This window comes from Thalassophryne amazonica, chromosome 8, assembly GCF_902500255.1.
Source record: "Thalassophryne amazonica chromosome 8, fThaAma1.1, whole genome shotgun sequence".
Taxonomy (NCBI): Eukaryota; Metazoa; Chordata; class Actinopteri; order Batrachoidiformes; family Batrachoididae; genus Thalassophryne; species Thalassophryne amazonica.
Window position 1 is genome coordinate 10,008,362 of NC_047110.1, and position 20,916 is coordinate 10,029,277.

Consider the following 20,916-nt stretch of genomic DNA (forward strand, 5'->3'; position numbering starts at 1 on the left):
AGAAGTCGGTTTCAGCATTTTATCCGGATATTCCACTGTTAAAGGAGATTTTTTTAATGAAAGACGTGCGGACGGGTCCGCGCGTCGGGACGCAGCCGACGCGGTGCGGCGGCACAGGAAAAACACCTCCGTGTTGATAACCATTTGTAAAATCCAGGCGGCTTTTGATGGCTTTCAGTGGAGTGAGTATATGAGAAATTGTTTAACAGGCAGGACATGTTCCAACTTGTCCTTAAGGCTTTCAACAGAGGTGTTTTTCCTGTGGCGGAGCGTCGCGGCGGCTGCATCCCGACGCGCGGACCCGTCCGCACGTCTTTCATTAAAAAAATCTCCTTTAACAGTGGAATATCCGGATAAAATGCTGAAACCGACTTCTGAAACTTCTCTGTTCTCTCACGACGTCCTGGATCAATAGAGCCTGAAATGTGGAGGTTTTCAGCTTGAACAGGCTGACGACGGCGGCTGAGAGCGCTGAGCGACGTCTCGCACCGTGGGAAGTCCTTAAAGCGACAGAATCACCTCAAAATCTCATCAGCCGTTAAAATTTTCACTGAAAACCAGCTTAATTTTTCGAACCGTGTCCACTTCGATGTGTCTCACAGGTTTAGAAAAAATTTTGATCAAACAAAGCGCCAGTCTCTCAGCAACTTCTCAGACAAAGGAATTCCGACGAGCGGCTGGACGACTCCTCCCACAAGGAGTGCTCACAGGCGAATGACGTCACCGACAGGCGTGGAAAAACTCACGCATGCGCACGAGGGTTCAAGCATGTCTGACGTAAAAACATATGAATGAAATCCATATAGTTTTTGAAAAAAATAAAAAGGGCCGTTACTTTGACAGCCCTCGTATTCCTCAATAATGCACTTGCACAGAGCAGAATGTGATTATATGTGTGCATCTGTGTGACCCATGAGAGGGCCACAGCCCACATTTTTGGAATCACTGGTATAAGCTATTACCTCTGCCAACGTATGTTTCTGCCCTGTCTGTCTGTCTGTTTGTTTGTGAACAGCCTGTAACCCACAGTTTTTCATATATCACTATGAATTTTTTTAAAAATTTGTGGAATTGGAAGCTAGTGTTGGTGGTGGTTTGCGCTCCACCAGCGCGGCACTCTAGTTTACATACTGTCATGTATGTGGGAGGTGATGGTCCAGTGGTTAAGCATTTGGGCTTAAGACCAGAAAATCACTGAGGGCCCTTGGGCAAGGTCCTTAATCATCACGTTGCCCCTGGTGTGTAGTGAGCGCCTTGTATGGCAGCGCCATGACATCAGTGTGTGTGTGTGTGTGTGTGTGTGTGTGAGAATGGGTCAATGTAAGGAATATTTGTAAAATGCTGATTCAGATGGAAAAGTGAAATATAAATATCCATTTACCATTTCAACTTTGATGATTGATGACTAATGGTCGCCCTTACTCATGTTTTTTTTTTGTGCTAACTTCTAGAAAGCAAAATCAAATGTAATGAAATAAAATCTGAGGGATGTCATGAAAACACTACAACTTCTCCATCATTGTTCATCAGCAGGTCATGGAAGTGAAGTGCACAAACCTTTCAAGCCGCTCGGAGAGAACGTCTGCCTGATCATAAGAAGGAGCCTTGTACACGTCTGCGAGGTCCAGCTTCTTCCTGAAGCCCTTCCTCATCAGCGGTGACATCCAGCTGCAAAGCCACAACGTGGACAAACGTTCGGTCAAAGACTGTCCGAAAAAATACATCCAAACTTTAAAACATAACATGTAAGCACCCACTCTGTACACTATCACAACGAAGCTGAAATAAAACAGGCATGATGCATTTACAAATTAAAGCCATTTTTACACTCAGCCCATTCACTTTCCATTTACCTCCATAAGGAAATGGAGAAGCAAAATATATGTATTATTTTAATATAAATCAGCACTTTAGAGCCAGTTTTCTTTAGACAAGTCAGGGGATGGAAACATGAACATTTACTAGTCAGTGAATAAGTCAAACAGTATGTTACTGTATGGAAAGTCTGTCCAGAGGAGGCAGTTCTCAAAAAGTGAGTGATTACGCAAGAAGGAAACAAGTGAGGGAAGCCAGCAAGACCACTCTACACAGGTTATAGCAGTCTTCTCTGGCTGTGATCAGAGAAACAGCGCAGAGTGTAACTTCTGTCTGTTGTGTCACCACTTCCACAGTTTGCCAGCTGGCACACTGGAAACTCAGGCCCGGCCAGATCTGACTGTTTTCTCTGAAATTTCTTCTCTGCTTCAGAATATTGAACAGCTGAGCATCATCTCAAATGGCTGAACTGATTCAGACCTTTGTGCTGACAAAGTAAAAAAATCAAAAAAACAAAACCAGCATTGTAGTGTTTGTTTCATATTCCGCCTCCGTGGAAGAAACTCACTGACAGGAGGCAGTCGTTTTGGACTGAAGTTTGCTTAATTCAAGACCTTTCTGTCCTCAACTGCTGACACTCATCCATGTTGGTTAATTTTATTTTATTTTTTTGTGCTTTTTAATATAAATCTAATTTCCTTTTTTTAATTACTTTCCTGGAAAGTTGCCTTATAACTCATTATTTTTATTTTTATATGAAGCACTTTGTATTAATGTGTGAAGGTGCTATACAAATGTATTTTATTATTATTATTATTATGATTATTATTATTATCGCCAATATTGTATTATTATCACTTATATTGGATTTTTATCTGTAATTTTTTATGTGAAGCACTTTGTACTAAATGTGCTGTACAAATGTACGTGGTCTGTCCATAAAGTAACGGTCCTTTTTATTTTTTTCAAAAACTATATGGATTTCATTCATATGTTTTTACGTCAGACAAGCTTGAACCCTCGTGCGCATGCGTGAGTTTTTCCACGCCTGTCGGTGACGTCATTCGCCTGTGAGCACGCCTTAGGAAGGAGTGGTCCCGCCCCCTCGTCAGATTTTCATTGTCTGGAAATGGCGGAATGAAAAGGACTTTTTTTCCATCAGAATTTTTTCAGAAGCTGTTAGAGACTGGCACCTGGAAACCATTCGAAAAATTTATTTGGCTTTCTGTGAAAATTTTACGGGCTTCACAGAGAATAGGGTCTGTTACTATAGCTTTAAGGACCCCTTTAAGGAAGCTCGGCACACCGCGCTCTGAGCTGCGACGACGCGGCACAAGCCACCGGACCATTTCTAAACGGATGGCTCTGTGGATACGAGACCGTCATGTGCTCTTTCTCTGGTTATCACAAGAGCTGGACATCAGCCATTTTCCATCAGATTTCACTTTTAACAAGAGAATTTGTCATGCAAAGCGTCACGACCGATTCGCTTTGGAAGGGAGACAAAGGAACACCTCCGTTTCGGCGTGTCAGAGGACAAGTTTGGACATGTCTATCTCGGCTTTCAATGCTTACCAGTCCAGTAAGTATCAGTGAAATTGTGGAGAGCTGGACATGAAAAACTCACGCATGTGCACGAGGGTTCAAGCATGTCTGACGTAAAAACATATGAAATCCATATAGTTTTTGAAAAAAATAAAAAGGACCGTTACTTTATTGACAGACCTCGTATTATTATCTATATATTAAAAGCCAAGTGGCCTCTGTGTACATGTGTGGATCATGGACAAACTGGGGAAAGCTGACATTTGCCGTTTGGTATGCTTATGTATTTTGGGTCAAGGACAAACACAGTGAAAACAGAAATTTGATAGGACTAATATTTTTGGAGAAATTATGATATGAGGTAACAACAGTGAACAATGGACTTTGACATCACCATTAATCGGTCCCTGGTAACCTGACAAGCTCTGAACTAAAGACACCATGCCAGTTGTAAAACATGGCATCAACTAGGGATGGGTATCGAGAACCGGTTCCTTTCGGGTATCGTTAAGAAATGATTCGATCCACCGACATCAATAAGCTTTGTGCTTAACGATTCTGTTATCGGTCCTTCAGAGTGGCCGTTGTTTTGGCGGGTGTTTGTCAGGAAAATGATCATTTCTCTACATTGATTACAGACCCTGCAGCGGGTCCTTTATCAACTTTTCTGCAGCGCGGCTTTGCTTTCAACCTTGAACCAATCGAAGCATTGGTTCGCAGATTGAAGCAATGCTTCTATCGATTGCTTCGTTTATTTCTTTCTTTCGCTTAATTTTCCCCCACTAAAACCCTAAAGAGCATACGTCTGTGAGTATTATTTACCTTTTCTATGTTAAACCGACCTGTTATGGTCTTCTGAAACAGTTGATAGATGTATTTTATAACTTAAAAATGGGATTGATGCTAACGTGTTAGCATGTCTATGCCATTTTCAATGTTAAAAGTTAGCATTTAGCAATTGCAGCCGTCGTCACGTTCGGGTGCATTTGTTTTCTAATTGTAATATTCTTTAAATTTATTTTTGCTTATATATTAATAATCTAATGATTATTATATACAATTTTAGAGAAAGAGACAAAAAGAACCTGAATAGAAACACAACAGAAAATATATAATAGCAACTAACAATGAACATACATAAATAAATCAAATCAATTTTTTTATATAGCGCCAAATCACAACAACAGTTGCCCCAAGGCACTTTATATTGCAAGGCAAAAGCCATACAATAATCACAGAAAAACCCCAACGGTCAAAACGACCCCCTGTGAGCAAGCACTTGGCGACAGTGGGAAGGAAAAACTCCCTTTTAACAGGAAGAAACCTCCAGCAGAACCAGGCTCAGGGAGGGGCAGTCTTCTGCTGGGACTGGTTGGGGCTGAGGGAGAGAACCAGGAAAAAGACATGCTGTGGAGGGGAGCAGAGATCAATCACTAATGATTAAATGCAGAGTGGTGCATACAGAGCAAAAAGAGAAAGAAACACTGTGTTTAAATAAATTTATAAATTTATAAAATAAATAAATAAATACATACTTACAAAAATAAATAAATTGTTTCCTGTGAACACCGAGTGACTCCTACACCTCCATTTCATCGCTGTTTTATTTAAGTTTAATGACAGTTTGTTTCAGTCAAACCATATTTTCAGTTTGTTAATTTCTTCAGTGATTTCCTCCAGAACTTTCTGCCAAACTAGAAAACTGCTGCATCCCAGTAAGAGCAGAATACTACTAGAATGAATCTGAATAAGGAAAGTTGTATTTTTTTTTCTCACCTAAATGGATTCAGCACTCACTCCAGTTTATCGTCTGGAATAGTCCCAGATTGCATTTCAGAGCTTCTAGAATTGAAACATTTTCATGCAGGTGGTGTTGGGGGTAATTTTGGGTTTCAGCTTTTTTGTTTTTCACCACTTTCATCCCTGAATATGAGTTGTGATTCACTTTTGTGCGGATTAAAGTTACTAACTGGGACTCCTGTCTTGTTGCGAGAAAGAAATGAGAATCGTCCTCCGTTCTGTTCACACAGCTCCAAACGTCGCGCGGCTCTCTGACAAGTCAAGATAGAACGATAGAATTCAGTTTGAATTAATAACTTCAAAGCAAAACACTGTTTTGTTTATTTTTATTTATGTCCAGAGATCAAGGATACAGTGACTAATTTCATATTTATTTACTTTAAGACTCAAGGAAATACATAGAAAACCTGTAAAGCCTACTTTTAGAACAAAATTCACAAGGTATAGATAAGGGAATCGATAAGGAATCGGATCGATAAGCAGAATCGATAATGGCATCGATATCGATAAACCTTATCAATACCCATCCCTTGCATCAACCGAATGTGCCAAATAATAAATATAATTATTCACAAAACTTTCTCATTTTAATTTCCTGCACTTTCAGTTAAAATCATTATAAAAACTTTGCATAATTTGTTACCACCCTTGAAAAATGTCAGCTACCTATTTTATAAACACTACCCAAGCTAGAGTCCATGGATCCCCACGGGCAGCACGCTGGTTATTATTACAACCCCAATTCCAATGAAGTTGGGACGTTGTGTAAAATGTAAATTAAAACAGAATACAATGATTTGCAAAATTCAATTGACTACACCACAAAGACAAGATATTTAATGTTCAAACTAATAGACTTTGTTGTTTTTATGCAAATATTTGCTCATTTTGAAATGGATGCCTGCAACACATTTCAAAAAAATTGGGACGGGGCAACAAAAGACTGGGAAAGTTGATGAATGCTCAAAGAACACCTAATTGGAAACAGGTGAGTGTCATGATTGGGTATAAAAGGAGCATCCCCAAAAGGCTCAGCCGTTCACAAGCAAAGATGGGGCGAGGATCACCACTTTATGAACAACTCCCTGAAAAAATAGTCCAACAGTTTAAGAACAATGTTTCTCAACATTTATTTGCAAGGAATTTAGGGATTCCATAATCTACAGGCCATAATATAATCAGAAAATTCAGAGAATCTGGAGAACTTTCTACACGTAAGCGGCAAGGCCGAAAACCAACATTGAATATCTGTGACCTTCGATCCCTCAGGCGGCACTGCATTAAAAACCGACATCATTGTGTAAAGGATCTTACCACGTGGGCTGCAGGAACACTTCAGCAAACCATTGTCAGTTAACACAGTTTGTCGCAACATCTACAAGTGCAAGATACTCGTAAAACTCTACCATGCAAAGTGAAAGCCATACATCAACAACATCCAGAAATGCCGCTGCTTTTTCTGGGCCCGAGCTCAACTTACAACAGCGTGGCTTCGTAGTAAAAGACTAGACTGGCCTGCCTGCAGTCCAGACCTGTCGCCCATTGAAAATGTGTGGCACATTATGAAGCGCAAAGTACGACATCAGAGACCTCGGACTGTTGAACAACTGAAGTCGTACATCAAGCAAGAATGGGAAAGAATTCCACCTACAAAGCTTCAACAATTAGAGTCCTCAGTTCCTAAACGCTTATTGAGTTTTGTTACAAGGAAAGGTGATGTAACACAGTGGTAAACATATCACTGTCCCAGCTTTTTTGAAATGTGTTGCAGACATCCATTTCAAAATGAGCAAATATTTGTACAAAAACAATAAAGTCTATCAGTTTGAACATTAAACATCTTTTCTTTGTGGTGTATTCAGTTGAATATAGGTTGAAGAGGATTTGTAAATCATTGCATTCTGTTTTTATTTACATTTTACACAATGTCCCAACTTCATTGGAATTGAGGCTGTAATCTTAGTATTATGATTGCAACCTCTTGGTTCGCTACACCTCATGTTGTGCTCAGATTACATTGACTGTAAACAGCGAAGTGGAGCTGGACGCTCTCCAAATGTGTTTTTGTTGTGCAGATCATCTGTGCAGCACCACAGACACCCCACTAACCTTTTCTTGGTATAATGCTCGTACTTGTAATACTTTATTGTATTTGTAATACATTATTCAGAGTTGTGGATAATCAGGACCTGATGTCAGGGTTTTGTGGCACATGCTACACCAGCTCATGCTCCAGAACACTGTGCACACTTAAATGTATCAAATAGATTCTAAAGTACACAGATGCATATTTTCTGCTGTCACTTAAAAACCACGCTGCGCAAAGGCTTGTTTTTTTTTTTTAAGTTGTTAAACTGTGTGCAGGCCTGACCTTTTTACTGGTAATTATCAAAACAAAAAAACTGGAAGCATCAAATCATCAAATCAGGCAGCGTCCTCCAACATCAGCTTTAAATAAATCACAAAGGAACTCAAACAAAAATGTCATCTGAGGCCAAAGGGCATCCGAGCAACAATGCTGCGGCCGTGATGACTGACAGCACCCACAGTCTGTTATCAAATCAACTCTTCATCACTGACAGCTGTGTAAATGATCACAGACAGCAAAACTCCATCATCATCATCATCATCATCACATCAACAGTGAGAAACATTTCACAATAACAGACACAAATCAATCAATCAATCAATTTTTTTACATAGCGCCAAATCACAACAAACAGTTGCCCCAAGGCGCTTTATATTATAAGGCAAGGCCATACAATAATTATGTAAAACCCCAACGGTCAAAACGACCCCCTGTGAGCAAGCACTTGGCTACAGTGGGAAGGAAAAACTCCCTTTTAACAGGAAGAAACCTCCAGCAGAACCAGGCTCAGGGAGGGGCAGTCTTCTGCTTGGGACTGGTTGGGGCTGAGGGAGAGAACCAGGAAAAAGACATGCTGTGGAGGGGAGCAGAGATCGATCACTAATGATTAAATGCAGAGTGGTGCATACAGAGCAAAAAGAGAAAGAAACAGTGCATCATGGGAAACCCCCAGCAGTCTACGTCTATAGCAGCATAACTAAGGGATGGTTCAGGGTCACCTGATCCAGCCCTAACTATAAGCTTTAGCAAAAAGGAAAGTTTTAAGCCTAATCTTAAAAGTAGAGAGGGTGTCTGTCTCCCTGATCTGAATTGGGAGCTGGTTCCACAGGAGAGGAGCCTGAAAGCTGAAGGCTCTGCCTCCCATTCTACTCTTACAAACCCTAGGAACTACAAGTAAGCCTGCAGTCTGAGAGCGAAGCGCTCTATTGGGGTGATATGGTACTACGAGGTCCCTAAGATAAGATGGGACCTGATTATTCAAAACCTTATAAGTAAGAAGAAGAATTTTAAATTCTATTCTAGAATTAACAGGAAGCCAATGAAGAGAGGCCAATATGGGTGAGATATGCTCTCTCCTTCTAGTCCCCGTCAGTACTCTAGCTGCAGCATTTTGAATTAACTGAAGGCTTTTTAGGGAACTTTTAGGACAACCTGATAATAATGAATTACAATAGTCCAGCCTAGAGGAAATAAATGCATGAATTAGTTTTTCAGCATCACTCTGAGACAAGACCTTTCTGATTTTAGAGATATTGCGTAAATGCAAAAAAGCAGTCCTACATATTTGTTTAATATGCGCTTTGAATGACATATCCTGATCAAAAATGACTCCAAGATTTCTCACAGTATTACTAGAGGTCAGGGTAATGCCATCCAGAGTAAGGATCTGGTTAGACACCATGTTTCTAAGATTTGTGGGGCCAAGTACAATAACTTCAGTTTTATCTGAGTTTAAAAGCAGGAAATTAGAGGTCATCCATGTCTTTATGCCTGTAAGACAATCCTGCAGTTTAGCTAATTGGTGTGTGTCCTCTGGCTTCATGGATAGATAAAGCTGGGTATCATCTGCGTAACAATGAAAATTTAAGCAATACCGTCTAATAATACTGCCTAAGGGAAGCATGTATAAAGTGAATAAAATTGGTCCTAGCACAGAACCTTGTGGAACTCCATAATTAACTTTAGTCTGTGAAGAAGATTCCCCATTTACATGAACAAATTGTAATCTATTAGACAAATATGATTCAAACCACCGCAGCGCAGTGCCTTTAATACCTATGGCATGCTCTAATCTCTGTAATAAAATTTTATGGTCAACAGTATCAAAAGCAGCACTGAGGTCTAACAGAACAAGCACAGAGATGAGTCCACTGTCCGAGGCCATAAGAAGATCATTTGTAACCTTCACTAATGCTGTTTCTGTACTATGATGAATTCTAAAACCTGACTGAAACTCTTCAAATAGACCATTCCTCTGCAGATGATCAGTTAGCTGTTTTACAACTACCCTTTCAAGAATTTTTGAGAGAAAAGGAAGGCTGGAGATTGGCCTATAATTAGCTAAGATAGCTGGGTCAAGTGATGGCTTTTTAAGTAATGGTTTAATTACTGCCACCTTAAAAGCCTGTGGTACATAGCCAACTAACAAAGATAGATTGATCATATTTAAGATCGAAGCATTAAATAATGGTAGGGCTTCCTTGAGCAGCCTGGTAGGAATGGGGTCTAATAAACATGTTGATGGTTTGGATGAAGTAACTAATGAAAATAACTCAGACAGAACAATCGGAGAGAAAGAGTCTAACCAAATACCGGCATCACTGAAAGCAGCCAAAGATAACGATACGTCTTTGGGATGGTTATGAGTAATTTTTTCTCTAATAGTTAAAATTTTGTTAGCAAAGAAAGTCATGAAGTCATTACTAGTTAAAGTTAATGGAATACTCAGCTCAATAGAGCTCTGACTCTTTGTCAGCCTGGCTACAGTGCTGAAAAGAAACCTGGGGTTGTTCTTATTTTCTTCAATTAGTGATGAGTAGAAAGATGTCCTAGCTTTACGGAGGGCTTTTTTATAGAGCAACAGACTCTTTTTCCAGGCTAAGTGAAGATCTTCTAAATTAGTGAGACGCCATTTCTCCAACTTACGGGTTATCTGCTTTAAGCTACGAGTTTGAGAGTTATACCACGGAGTCAGGCACTTCTGATTTAAAGCTCTCTTTTTTAGAGGAGCTACAGCATCCAAAGTTGTCTTCAATGAGGATGTAAAACTATTGACGAGATACTCTATCTCACTTACAGAGTTTAGGTAGCTACTCTGCACTGTGTTGGTATATGGCATTAGAGAACATAAAGAAGGAATCATATCCTTAAACCTACTTACAGCGCTTTCTGAAAGACTTCTAGTGTAATGAAACTTATTCCCCACTGCTGGGTAGTCCATCAGAGTAAATGTAAATGTTATTAAGAAATGATCAGACAGAAGGGAGTTTTCAGGGAATACTGTTAAGTCTTCTATTTCCATACCATAAGTCAGAACAAGATCTAAGATATGATTAAAGTGGTGGGTGGACTCATTTACTTTTTGAGCAAAGCCAATAGAGTTTAATAATAGATTAAATGCAGTGTTGAGGCTGTCATTCTCAGCATCTGTGTGGATGTTAAAATTGCCCACTATAATTATCTTATCTGAAGCACTAAGTCAGACAAAAGGTCTGAAAATTCACAGAGAAACTCACAGTAACGACCAGGTGGACGATAGATAATAACAAATAAAACTGGTTTTTGGGACTTCCAATTTGGATGGACAAGACTAAGAGTCAAGCTTTCAAATGAATTAAAGCTCTGTCTGGGTTTTTGATTAATTAATAAGCTGGAATGGAAGATTGCTGCTAATCCTCCGCCTCGGCCGGTGCTACGAGCATTCTGACAGTTAGTGTGACTCGGGGGTGTTGACTCATTTAAACTAACATATTCATCCTGCTGTAACCAGGTTTCTGTAAGGCAGAATAAATCAATATGTTGATCAATTATTATATCATTTACCAACAGGGACTTAGAAGAGAGAGACCTAATGTTTAATAGACCACATTTAACTGTTTTAGTCTGTGGTGCAGTTGAAGGTGCTATATTATTTTTTCTTTTTGAATTTTTATGCTTAAATAGATTTTTGCTGGTTATTGGTAGTCTGGGAGCAGGCACCGTCTCTACGGGGATGGGGTAATGAGGGGATGGCAGGGGGAGAGAAGCTGCAGAGAGGTGTGTAAGACTACAACTCTGCTTCCTGGTCCCAACCCTGGATAGTCACGGTTTGGAGGATTTAAGAAAATTGGCCAGATTTCTAGAAATGAGAGCTGCTCCATCCAAAGTGGGATGGATGCTGTCTCTCCTAACAAGACCAGGTTTTCCCCAGAAGCTTTGCCAATTATCTATGAAGCCCACCTCATTTTTTGGACACCACTCAGACAGCCAGCAATTCAAGGAGAACATGCGGCTAAACATGTCACTCCCGGTCTGATTGGGGAGGGGCCCAGAGAAAACTACAGAGTCCGACATTGTTTTTGCAAAGTTACACACCGATTCAATGTTAATTTTAGTGACCTCCGATTGGCGTAACCGAGTGTCATTACTGCCGACGTGAATTACAATCTTACCAAATTTACGCTTAGCCTTAGCCAGCAGTTTCAAATTTCCTTCAATGTCACCTCATCAATCAATCAACAAGAAGAATAAATCAAAGACTGTAGCTTTTAAAACACCTTTCATTAGTCGAATGTGAATTACAATAAATATGGAGCTCAACTGCAAATTATTCACTAAACCTAACATATAAATAATAAAAACTGATCTTTGATTCCTGACCCCTTCAGAATGCTGAGTGGGCGTGTCTCTAGCAAGAGTCCCGACACGCAAAAACGCTCTCTTTCAGGCCAAAATGTAGTTTGATGTGACAAAGTTTCCACAAATACAGACATTAAATTGTGGGACTCTGAGCAGTTTAAAATGATCCCTCAGCCAACTCCAAAACAAGAGAAGAGATGACGAGAAAGAAAAGCCTCTTTATTGTCATTGTACATAGAGGGTGACCCCCCGCCCCAAAAAAACCAGAACCCATAAAAATTGCAACAAATCCTGCAACGACTTAAACTTCTGCATGTGTACGATCATTCCGCAAAGCTTCAGTTATCTTGGTTGTTTTGTATAAAAGCCATGTTCTTTCAAATTCTGCTCCAAATGTTCTGATTTGTTGGTGAAACAGACTTCAATCATCTTCCCCAACATGTGTCGGTCAACCAAGGAAAAGACATTTTGCCTGGAGGCCTATTTTGCTTACTTTTTAGGATTTATTACAATTTTTCTGGGTTCTGGGTTTTTTTTGGGGGGGGGGGGGGGGTGTCACCCTATACATATATACATACAATGAAATTTGTCCTCCTCGTCATTTAACCATCCTAATTACAGTTAGGCACAATCCAACCACTGTGGCACTGGAAGTGGGCAGCCACAGTCCAGCGCCCGGAGACCAACTCCAGATGCAGACCCTGCCTTATCAGAGGCAGAGAAAGCAGCAGACCCTAAATAACCATGTTTTTGATTGTGGGAGGAAACTGGAGTGCCCGGAGGAAACCCACACAGACACGGGGAGAACATGCAAACTCCACACTAAGCCACCGTGCCGCCCTAATGAAAAGTCTGATGGAAACTGATTTTGCGTAATATCACCCCTTTAAAACAAGCAGGAACACAGCTTCAAAAGCAACTTGACAGCCCTGTTCATCTTTTTATGAAGCAACACATCAAACAACAGTGATTTAAGACTTATCTTTCAGTAATAATTTATTCGTGATATTCATGTTAGCTAAAGCTACAGTGTTTATTAGCAGAAGTGGAATGTAGCATTAGTAATCATCTATAATTACCTGCAACCACGAATCAACGTGTTTTCATGAGCTTTAATTTATAAAAGAGACTGAACACCATTAATAAATGAACACAATTAACTCTTAATTTACTGTTCATTAATGCTTATTACTACATTAACATCAATGCCATTAATAAATAAATCACATTCACTAGCTATTAGTTAACTATTAGTTCATATTTACTGCTGCCTTTACTAATGGGCTGTTATTGTAAATTCAATTCCATTTATTTAATTTTATTTATATAGCGCCAAATCACAACTATGCTGCCTCAAGGCGCTTGACACGAGTGCAGTCTGACCTTACCAACCCCACTGAGCAGGCATACAGGCAGGTAAAACTCCCTATGATGATAATGAGGAAGAGACCTCAAGCAGACCAGACTTAGAGGGGTGACCTACTGCGTAGGCCGTTCTAATAGTTACAAGATTTTACAAAGCTTTCAAGAATTTCTTAATTTATTGTAAAGGTAATAGCAATTAATTGAATAATCAATTACTAATTGATTATTAAATTAATTGTCAACTATTTTGATAATCAGTTAATCACTTTGAGTCCAAATGATTTGATTTCAGCTTCTTAGATGTGAACATTGTCTTGTTCCTTCACTCCTCTCTGACAGTAAACCTGATATATTTACTGAGTTGTAGACAAAAGACATTTGAGGACGTCGGTCAGCATTTTCTTTATTTTCTGACATTTTGTGGTCTACACAACTAATTGATTTGTCCAAAAAATAATCAACAGATTAATTGACAATGAAAATAATCATTAGTTACAGCTCTATAAACATATCACAATGTTATTTTCTGTGTCAATTTGTGTTCCTTTTTTTTAACCCCCACCCCCACCCCCTATAGGTGTCATTTTCATTTCTGATATTTATTTATTTGTTTGTTTGTTTTAACTTTCAAAATACTTTTATAACAATGGTTGAAAGTTATTGCACAATCTGTGGTTATGATTCACTGTTAACCAAATGATTTATCATCTAATCAGAAAATAATCAATAGATTAATTAGAAAAAATTATTTACTTAATAAATTAATTGTAAATTAATAAACAGATTAATCTCTGACAAAAATGATTGCAAACTGTATTGTGATTTGTTAGTGTTTATATTTTGATCATGTTTAATGGTGCCAACATGGATCCAAAACAGGATCTGGTCATCAAAGCGCCAACTGTTTGTTGTGATTTGGCGCTATATAAAAAAATTGATTGATTGATCACCAGGATCACAATCCAAAATTCCAATGCTATAGTTTTTTTTTTTTTTTTAAGTGTGTTTGTTTGTTTTGTTCTGTTTTTGGAGCTACTAATGGTTGACATGCTATTTTTTTTTTTTTGGTGCAGTAAACACATGTTTGCAACGAATCATTTAAATTGATTTCCAGCAGCACTGGAACTGACCTCCTTACTGAACTGAACTTAAAGGATGAAATGCTAATGAGACCTTGGACTAATCAGGCTCTAATAAACACTGCAACGAAAATCAGATGAACTCCTGATGAAACAAAAATGTGAATGAATAAGTCACCTCGTGACAAAAACACTCAGGCAAAATAATTTCCAGCTTCATCAACAGAAACATGAACACATGAACAGTTTCAGAATCCTTCTTATGTAATGGCATATTCCAAAGTTCATTTAATAGGAGACCTTCAGTGAAGAAAGTACATGTCAAAGTGAAGTCAGAACAACTTCAGACAGTGTGTGTGTAAAAACAAAACAATTAAACTTCAGGTTTCTTCCAGCGTTTCTTTTGGATGATTTCACTAAGAAAATTCCTCATGTTGATTTTTTTAAACAGCTGGAACAACACACACATTACTATAAGATTCATCTCATTCTATTTACCTTTGATGTCTATGACATTTTAATAAGTTATTGAGTAAAAAAGGAAAAAAAAACACTTTATTTTGTGCTGGAAAAGTGACAAATTGTCTCCTGTAATTTGCTTTTAATTGTTTATTTGATTATCAGTGAACTTTCACAGTAAATAAACAAATCTGAGAAACTTTGAATAGGAACGTGCCCCGAGACATAACTGGATAATAACTGGATCCCAAAGTGGAGGAGAGCATTAGGAGACAGTGTCCACCAGCTGGACGTCCTGAGGCAGAGTGCAGCATATTTTATATTTTTATTTATATGAGGCCAACTTAAAGTAAAACAAATCCAAAAATAAATAAATAAATATTTATTTATTTATTTATACAGAAATATTTTAAAAGTTACAGACAACATTGGTAAAACGGATCTAAATGATTAAAGTACTGTGCATTATGCTTTGAATTTATGAATGATGAACTTCATTATAACTGAAGAAAACTGACTGTAAAGGTGCTAATATAATGAAGAGTTGAGTACTTATTCAAGTTATTTTTTATCACTCTCAAATTAAAGAGCACAATTTATTTTTGAATTAGTAAAATTTTTTAATTTGATATTATAAAAAGTAAGACAACCTATTTGTCCAGAGCTCCCTAAATATTTCAATACAGTTCTTTGTTGTCTTTTTAAAATCAATTATGTGCCCTTTGTTATTTAATTAGTATTCCCAGTTACAAAAGTTTTTATCATCTTCTCAGTAAATTCTTTGCACAAGTTAAATGGAAAGTGTGTTTTTTTTAAATATCTAACCACAGTTCCAGACGTGGAACACAGAGTCAGTGAACCCTGGAGGTTTTCTTTTGTTAATAAGTGGTAAATGTTAGTGGGTCCTCCTGAGAGGGTTTTTCTGGCTCCGTCCCTGCTGACCGTCAGAAATCTGCTCTGTTCTTACCAGAAGAAAAACCTCGAAAAGAAGTTTGCATCTTCCACTGGTGAGTTCTGCATCCTGAGCCTGCGTGGAGACACTCAGCGACGTCCCGTGGGTCTCTCGGCTTCCACACGCGCACGTTTTGTCCTCGTCAGGAGTGTGACGGCGGAGCCACAGACCATCCTTTAAAGACCAGCCTCCAACTGACGGGGCGCACACGCACCGGCCCGGGAGGGGGCGCTGCAGCCCGCAGGACACGCCTGTTCTCCCAATTTATCATCATTTAAAGAGCCAGTGCTCAGATCACGACGCACCACGACCAGCTCAGCCCACCCCCCCAAAAATAACAAAAAACGACACAACACACCCCACCCCACCCCTGACAATAACAAAAAACGACACAACACACCCCACCCCACCCCTGACAATAACAAAAAACGACACAACACACCCCACCCCACCCCTGACAATAACAAAAAAACGACACAACACACCCCCACCCCACCCCTGACAATAACAAAAAACGACACAACACACCCCACCCCACCCCTGACAATAACAAAAAACGACACAACACACCCCACCCCACCCCTGACAATAACAAAAAACGACACAACACACCCCACCCCACCCCTCACAATAACAAAAAACGACACAACACACCCCACCCCACCCCTCACAATAACAAAAAACGACACAACACACCCCACCCCACCCCTGACAATAACAAAAAACGACACAACACACCCCACCCCACCCCTGACAATAACAAAAAACGACACAACACACCCCACCCCACCCCTGACAATAACAAAAAACGACACAACACACCCCCACCCCACCCCTGACAATAACAAAAAACGACACAACACACCCCACCCCACCCCTGACAATAACAAAAAACGACACAACACACCCCCACCCCACCCCTGACAATAACAAAAAACGACACAACACACCCCCACCCCCACCCCTCACAATAACAAAAAACGACACAACACACCCCACCCCACCCCTGACAATAACAAAAAACGACACAACACACCCCACCCCACCCCTGACAATAACAAAAAACGACACAACACACCCCACCCCACCCCTGACAATAACAAAAAACGACACAACACACCCCCACCCCTCACAATAACAAAAAACGACACAACACACCCCACCCCTGACAATAACAAAAAACGACACAACACACCCCCACCCCACCCCTGACAATAACAAAAAACGACACAACACACCCCACCCCACCCCTGACAATAACAAAAAACGACACAACACACCCCCACCCCACCCCTCACAATAACAAAAAACGACACAACACACCCCCACCCCTCACAATAACAAAAAAACGACACAACACACCCCACCCCTGACAATAACAAAAAACGACACAACACACCCCACCCCTGACAATAACAAAAAACGACACAACACACCCCACCCCACCCCTGACAATAACAAAAAACGACACAACACACCCCACCCCACCCCTCACAATAACAAAAAACGACACAACACACCCCCACCCCACCCCTGACAATAACAAAAAACGACACAACACACCCCACCCCACCCCTGACAATAACAAAAAACGACACAACACACCCCCCCCCCCACCCCTGACAATAACAAAAAACGACACAACACACCCCACCCCTCACAATAACAAAAAACGACACAACACACCCCCACCCCACCCCTGACAATAACAAAAAACGACACAACACACCCCACCCCACCCCTGACAATAACAAAAAACGACACAACACACCCCCACCCCACCCCTGACAATAACAAAAAACGACACAACACACCCCACCCCACCCCTGACAATAACAAAAAACGACACAACACACCCCACCCCACCCGACAATAACAAAAAACGACACAACACACCCCCACCCCACCCCTCACAATAACAAAAAACGACACAACACACCCCACCCCACCCCTGACAATAACAAAAAACGACACAACACACCCCACCCCACCCCTGACAATAACAAAAAACGACACACCCCACCCCACCCCTGACAATAACAAAAAACGACACACCCCCACCCCACCCCTGACAATAACAAAAAACGACACAACACACCCCCACCCCTCACAATAACAAAAAACGACACAACACACCCCCACCCCACCCCTCACAATAACAAAAAACGACACAACACACCCCACCCCACCCCTGACAATAACAAAAAACGACACAACACACCCCACCCCACCCCTCACAATAACAAATAACAAAAACGACACAACACTCCCCCACCCCACCCCTCAAAATAACAAAAAACAAAAAACGACACAACACTCCCCCACCCCACCCCTCAAAATAACAAAAAACGACACAACACTCCCCCACCCCACCCCTCAAAATAACAAATAACAAAAAACGACACAACACACCCCCACCCCACCCCTCACAATAACAAAAAACGACACAACACACCCCACCCCACCCCTCACAATAACAAAAAACGACACAACACACCCCACCCCTCACAATAACAAAAAACGACACAACACACCCCACCCCACCCCTGACAATAACAAAAAACGACACAACACACCCCACCCCACCCCTGACAATAACAAAAAACGACACAACACACCCCCACCCCACCCCTGACAATAACAAAAAACGACACAACACACCCCCACCCCACCCCTCACAATAACAAAAAACGACACAACACCCCCCACCCCACCCCTCACAATAACAAAATAACAAAAAACGACACAACACTCCCCCACCCCACCCCTCAAAATAACAAAAAACGACACAACACTCCCCCACCCCACCCCTCAAAATAACAAAAAACGACACAACACTCCCCCACCCCACCCCTCAAAATAACAAATAACAAAAAACGACACAACACACCCCCACCCCACCCCTGACAATAACAAAAAACGACACAACACACCCCCACCCCTCCCCTGACAATAACAAAAAACGACACAACACACCCCACCCCACCCCTGACAATAACAAAAAACGACACAACACACCCCACCCCACCCTTCACAATAACAAAAAACGACACAACACACCCCACCCCACCCTTCACAATAACAAAAAACGACACAACACACCCCACCCCACCCCTGACAATAACAAAAAACGACACAACACACCCCACCCCACCCCTGACAATAACAAAAAACGACACAACACACCCCACCCCACCCGACAATAACAAAAAACGACACAACACACCCCCACCCCACCCCTGACAATAACAAAAAACGACACAACACACCCCACCCCACCCGACAATAACAAAAAACGACACAACACACCCCCACCCCACCCCTCACAATAACAAAAAACGACACAACACACCCCACCCCACCCCTGACAATAACAAAAAACGACACAACACACCCCACCCCACCCCTGACAATAACAAAAAAACGACACAACACACCCCACCCCACCCCTGACAATAACAAAAAACGACACAACACACCCCACCCCACCCCTGACAATAACAAAAAACGACACAACACACCCCCACCCCACACAATAACAAAATAACAAAAAACGACACAACACTCCCCCACCCCACCCCTCAAAATAACAAATAACAAAAAACAACACAACACTCCCCCACCCACCCCTCAAAATAACAAAAAACAAAAAACGACACAACACTCCCCCACCCACCCCTCAAAATAACAAAAAACAAAAAACGACACAACACTCCCCCACCCCACCCCTCAAAATAACAAAAAACGACACAACACTCCCCCACCCCACCCCTCAAAATAACAAATAACAAAAAATGACACAACACACCCTTACCCCACCCCTCAAAATAACAAATAACAAAAAACGACACAACACTCCCCCACCCCACCCCTCAAAATAACAAATAACAAAAAAACGACACAACACACCCCCACCCCACACCTCAAAATAACAAAAAACGACACAACACTCCCCCACCCCACCCCTCACAATAACAAAAAACGACACAACACACCCCCACCCCACCCCTCAAAATAACAAATAACAAAAAACGACACAACACCCCCAACCCCAATTTTTGGTTCCTAGAACGTTCCCTTGGTTCCGGTTCGGTTCTTGCTACGTTCCCTGAAAGTCATTTTTGGTTCTGTTTTGGTTCTCACTTGACTGGCAGGAAAGTTTAATTTTGGTTCTCAGAACGTTACGCATGTGGTTCCCTCACCATTCTCACACCGTCCCTTTATTCTTGTTCATGTCATGTTTGTTCCCTCAATGTTCCCATATGGTTCCCATAACCTTGTTGGTTACATATTTGGTTCCCTAGACATGCTCCTGATGTTGTTTATTATGTGCTGGTTCCCACAAGGTTCCCCTACTACATTCTAGTAACCTTGTTGGTTACATATTTGGTTCCCAATGTTTTTTCCCATAATGTTGTCATATTTCTGTAGTTTGTAATTCATTGTAAAAGTTTTGCATGCATGACAACTATTTACTTCAGAGCGTAAGCAGTGATGAATGACCAGGCAAATGTTGCAGGACGAGAATGTTTAATAGAAAAAAATATCAGGAATACAACATGGGTAAGAGGGTAACAGTGCAACATTATAATACTATTTCATAATAAAATGCAATCAAGGCAAAATATATATATATATATATATAAATAAAATACAAAAAATAAGAATTAAAAATGGCAAAAACGGGTGCAGGTGCATATAATTTGGTGTGCGTTTTCATTCTTGAGGATGAGAGAATGTTTAATAGAAAAATATCAGGAACATGGGTAAGAACAGTGCAACACCCTCAAAATAACAAATAACAAATAACAAAAAACGACACAACAGACCCCCACAACCCCAAAATAACAAAAACGACACAACACCCCCACCACCCCCTCAAAAAACAAAACGACACAACAGACACCCACAACCCCAAAATAACAAAAACGACACAACACCCCCCCCCCAAAAAAAAACAAAAAAACGACACAATACTCCCCCACCCCCACACACCCAAAAAACCAAAAAAGACACAACACCCCCCCAAAAAAACAAAAAATGACGCAATACTCCCCCACCCCCCCCAAAAAACAAAAAAGACACAACAATCTCCCACCACCCCACTCCAAAACACAAAAAACAAAACGACACACCACCACCACCCCCCCAAAAAACAAAAAAGGACACAACACCCCACCACCCCAAAAAACAAA

At 40.7% G+C, this 20,916-nt stretch overlaps 1 protein-coding gene across 1 annotated transcript in view; it reads right to left on the reverse strand.

The window, feature by feature from the left end:
* cftr (CF transmembrane conductance regulator) overlaps positions 1-15,899 on the reverse strand; it is a 361,955-nt gene extending 346,056 nt beyond the window's left edge. Inside the window, 2 exon segments of the mRNA XM_034175733.1 lie at positions 1,558-1,668; positions 15,737-15,899. Coding sequence (XP_034031624.1) covers positions 1,558-1,668; positions 15,737-15,789 — 164 coding nt within the window. The 5' untranslated portion in view covers positions 15,790-15,899.
* Between the last annotated feature and the right edge of the window lie 5,017 nt (positions 15,900-20,916).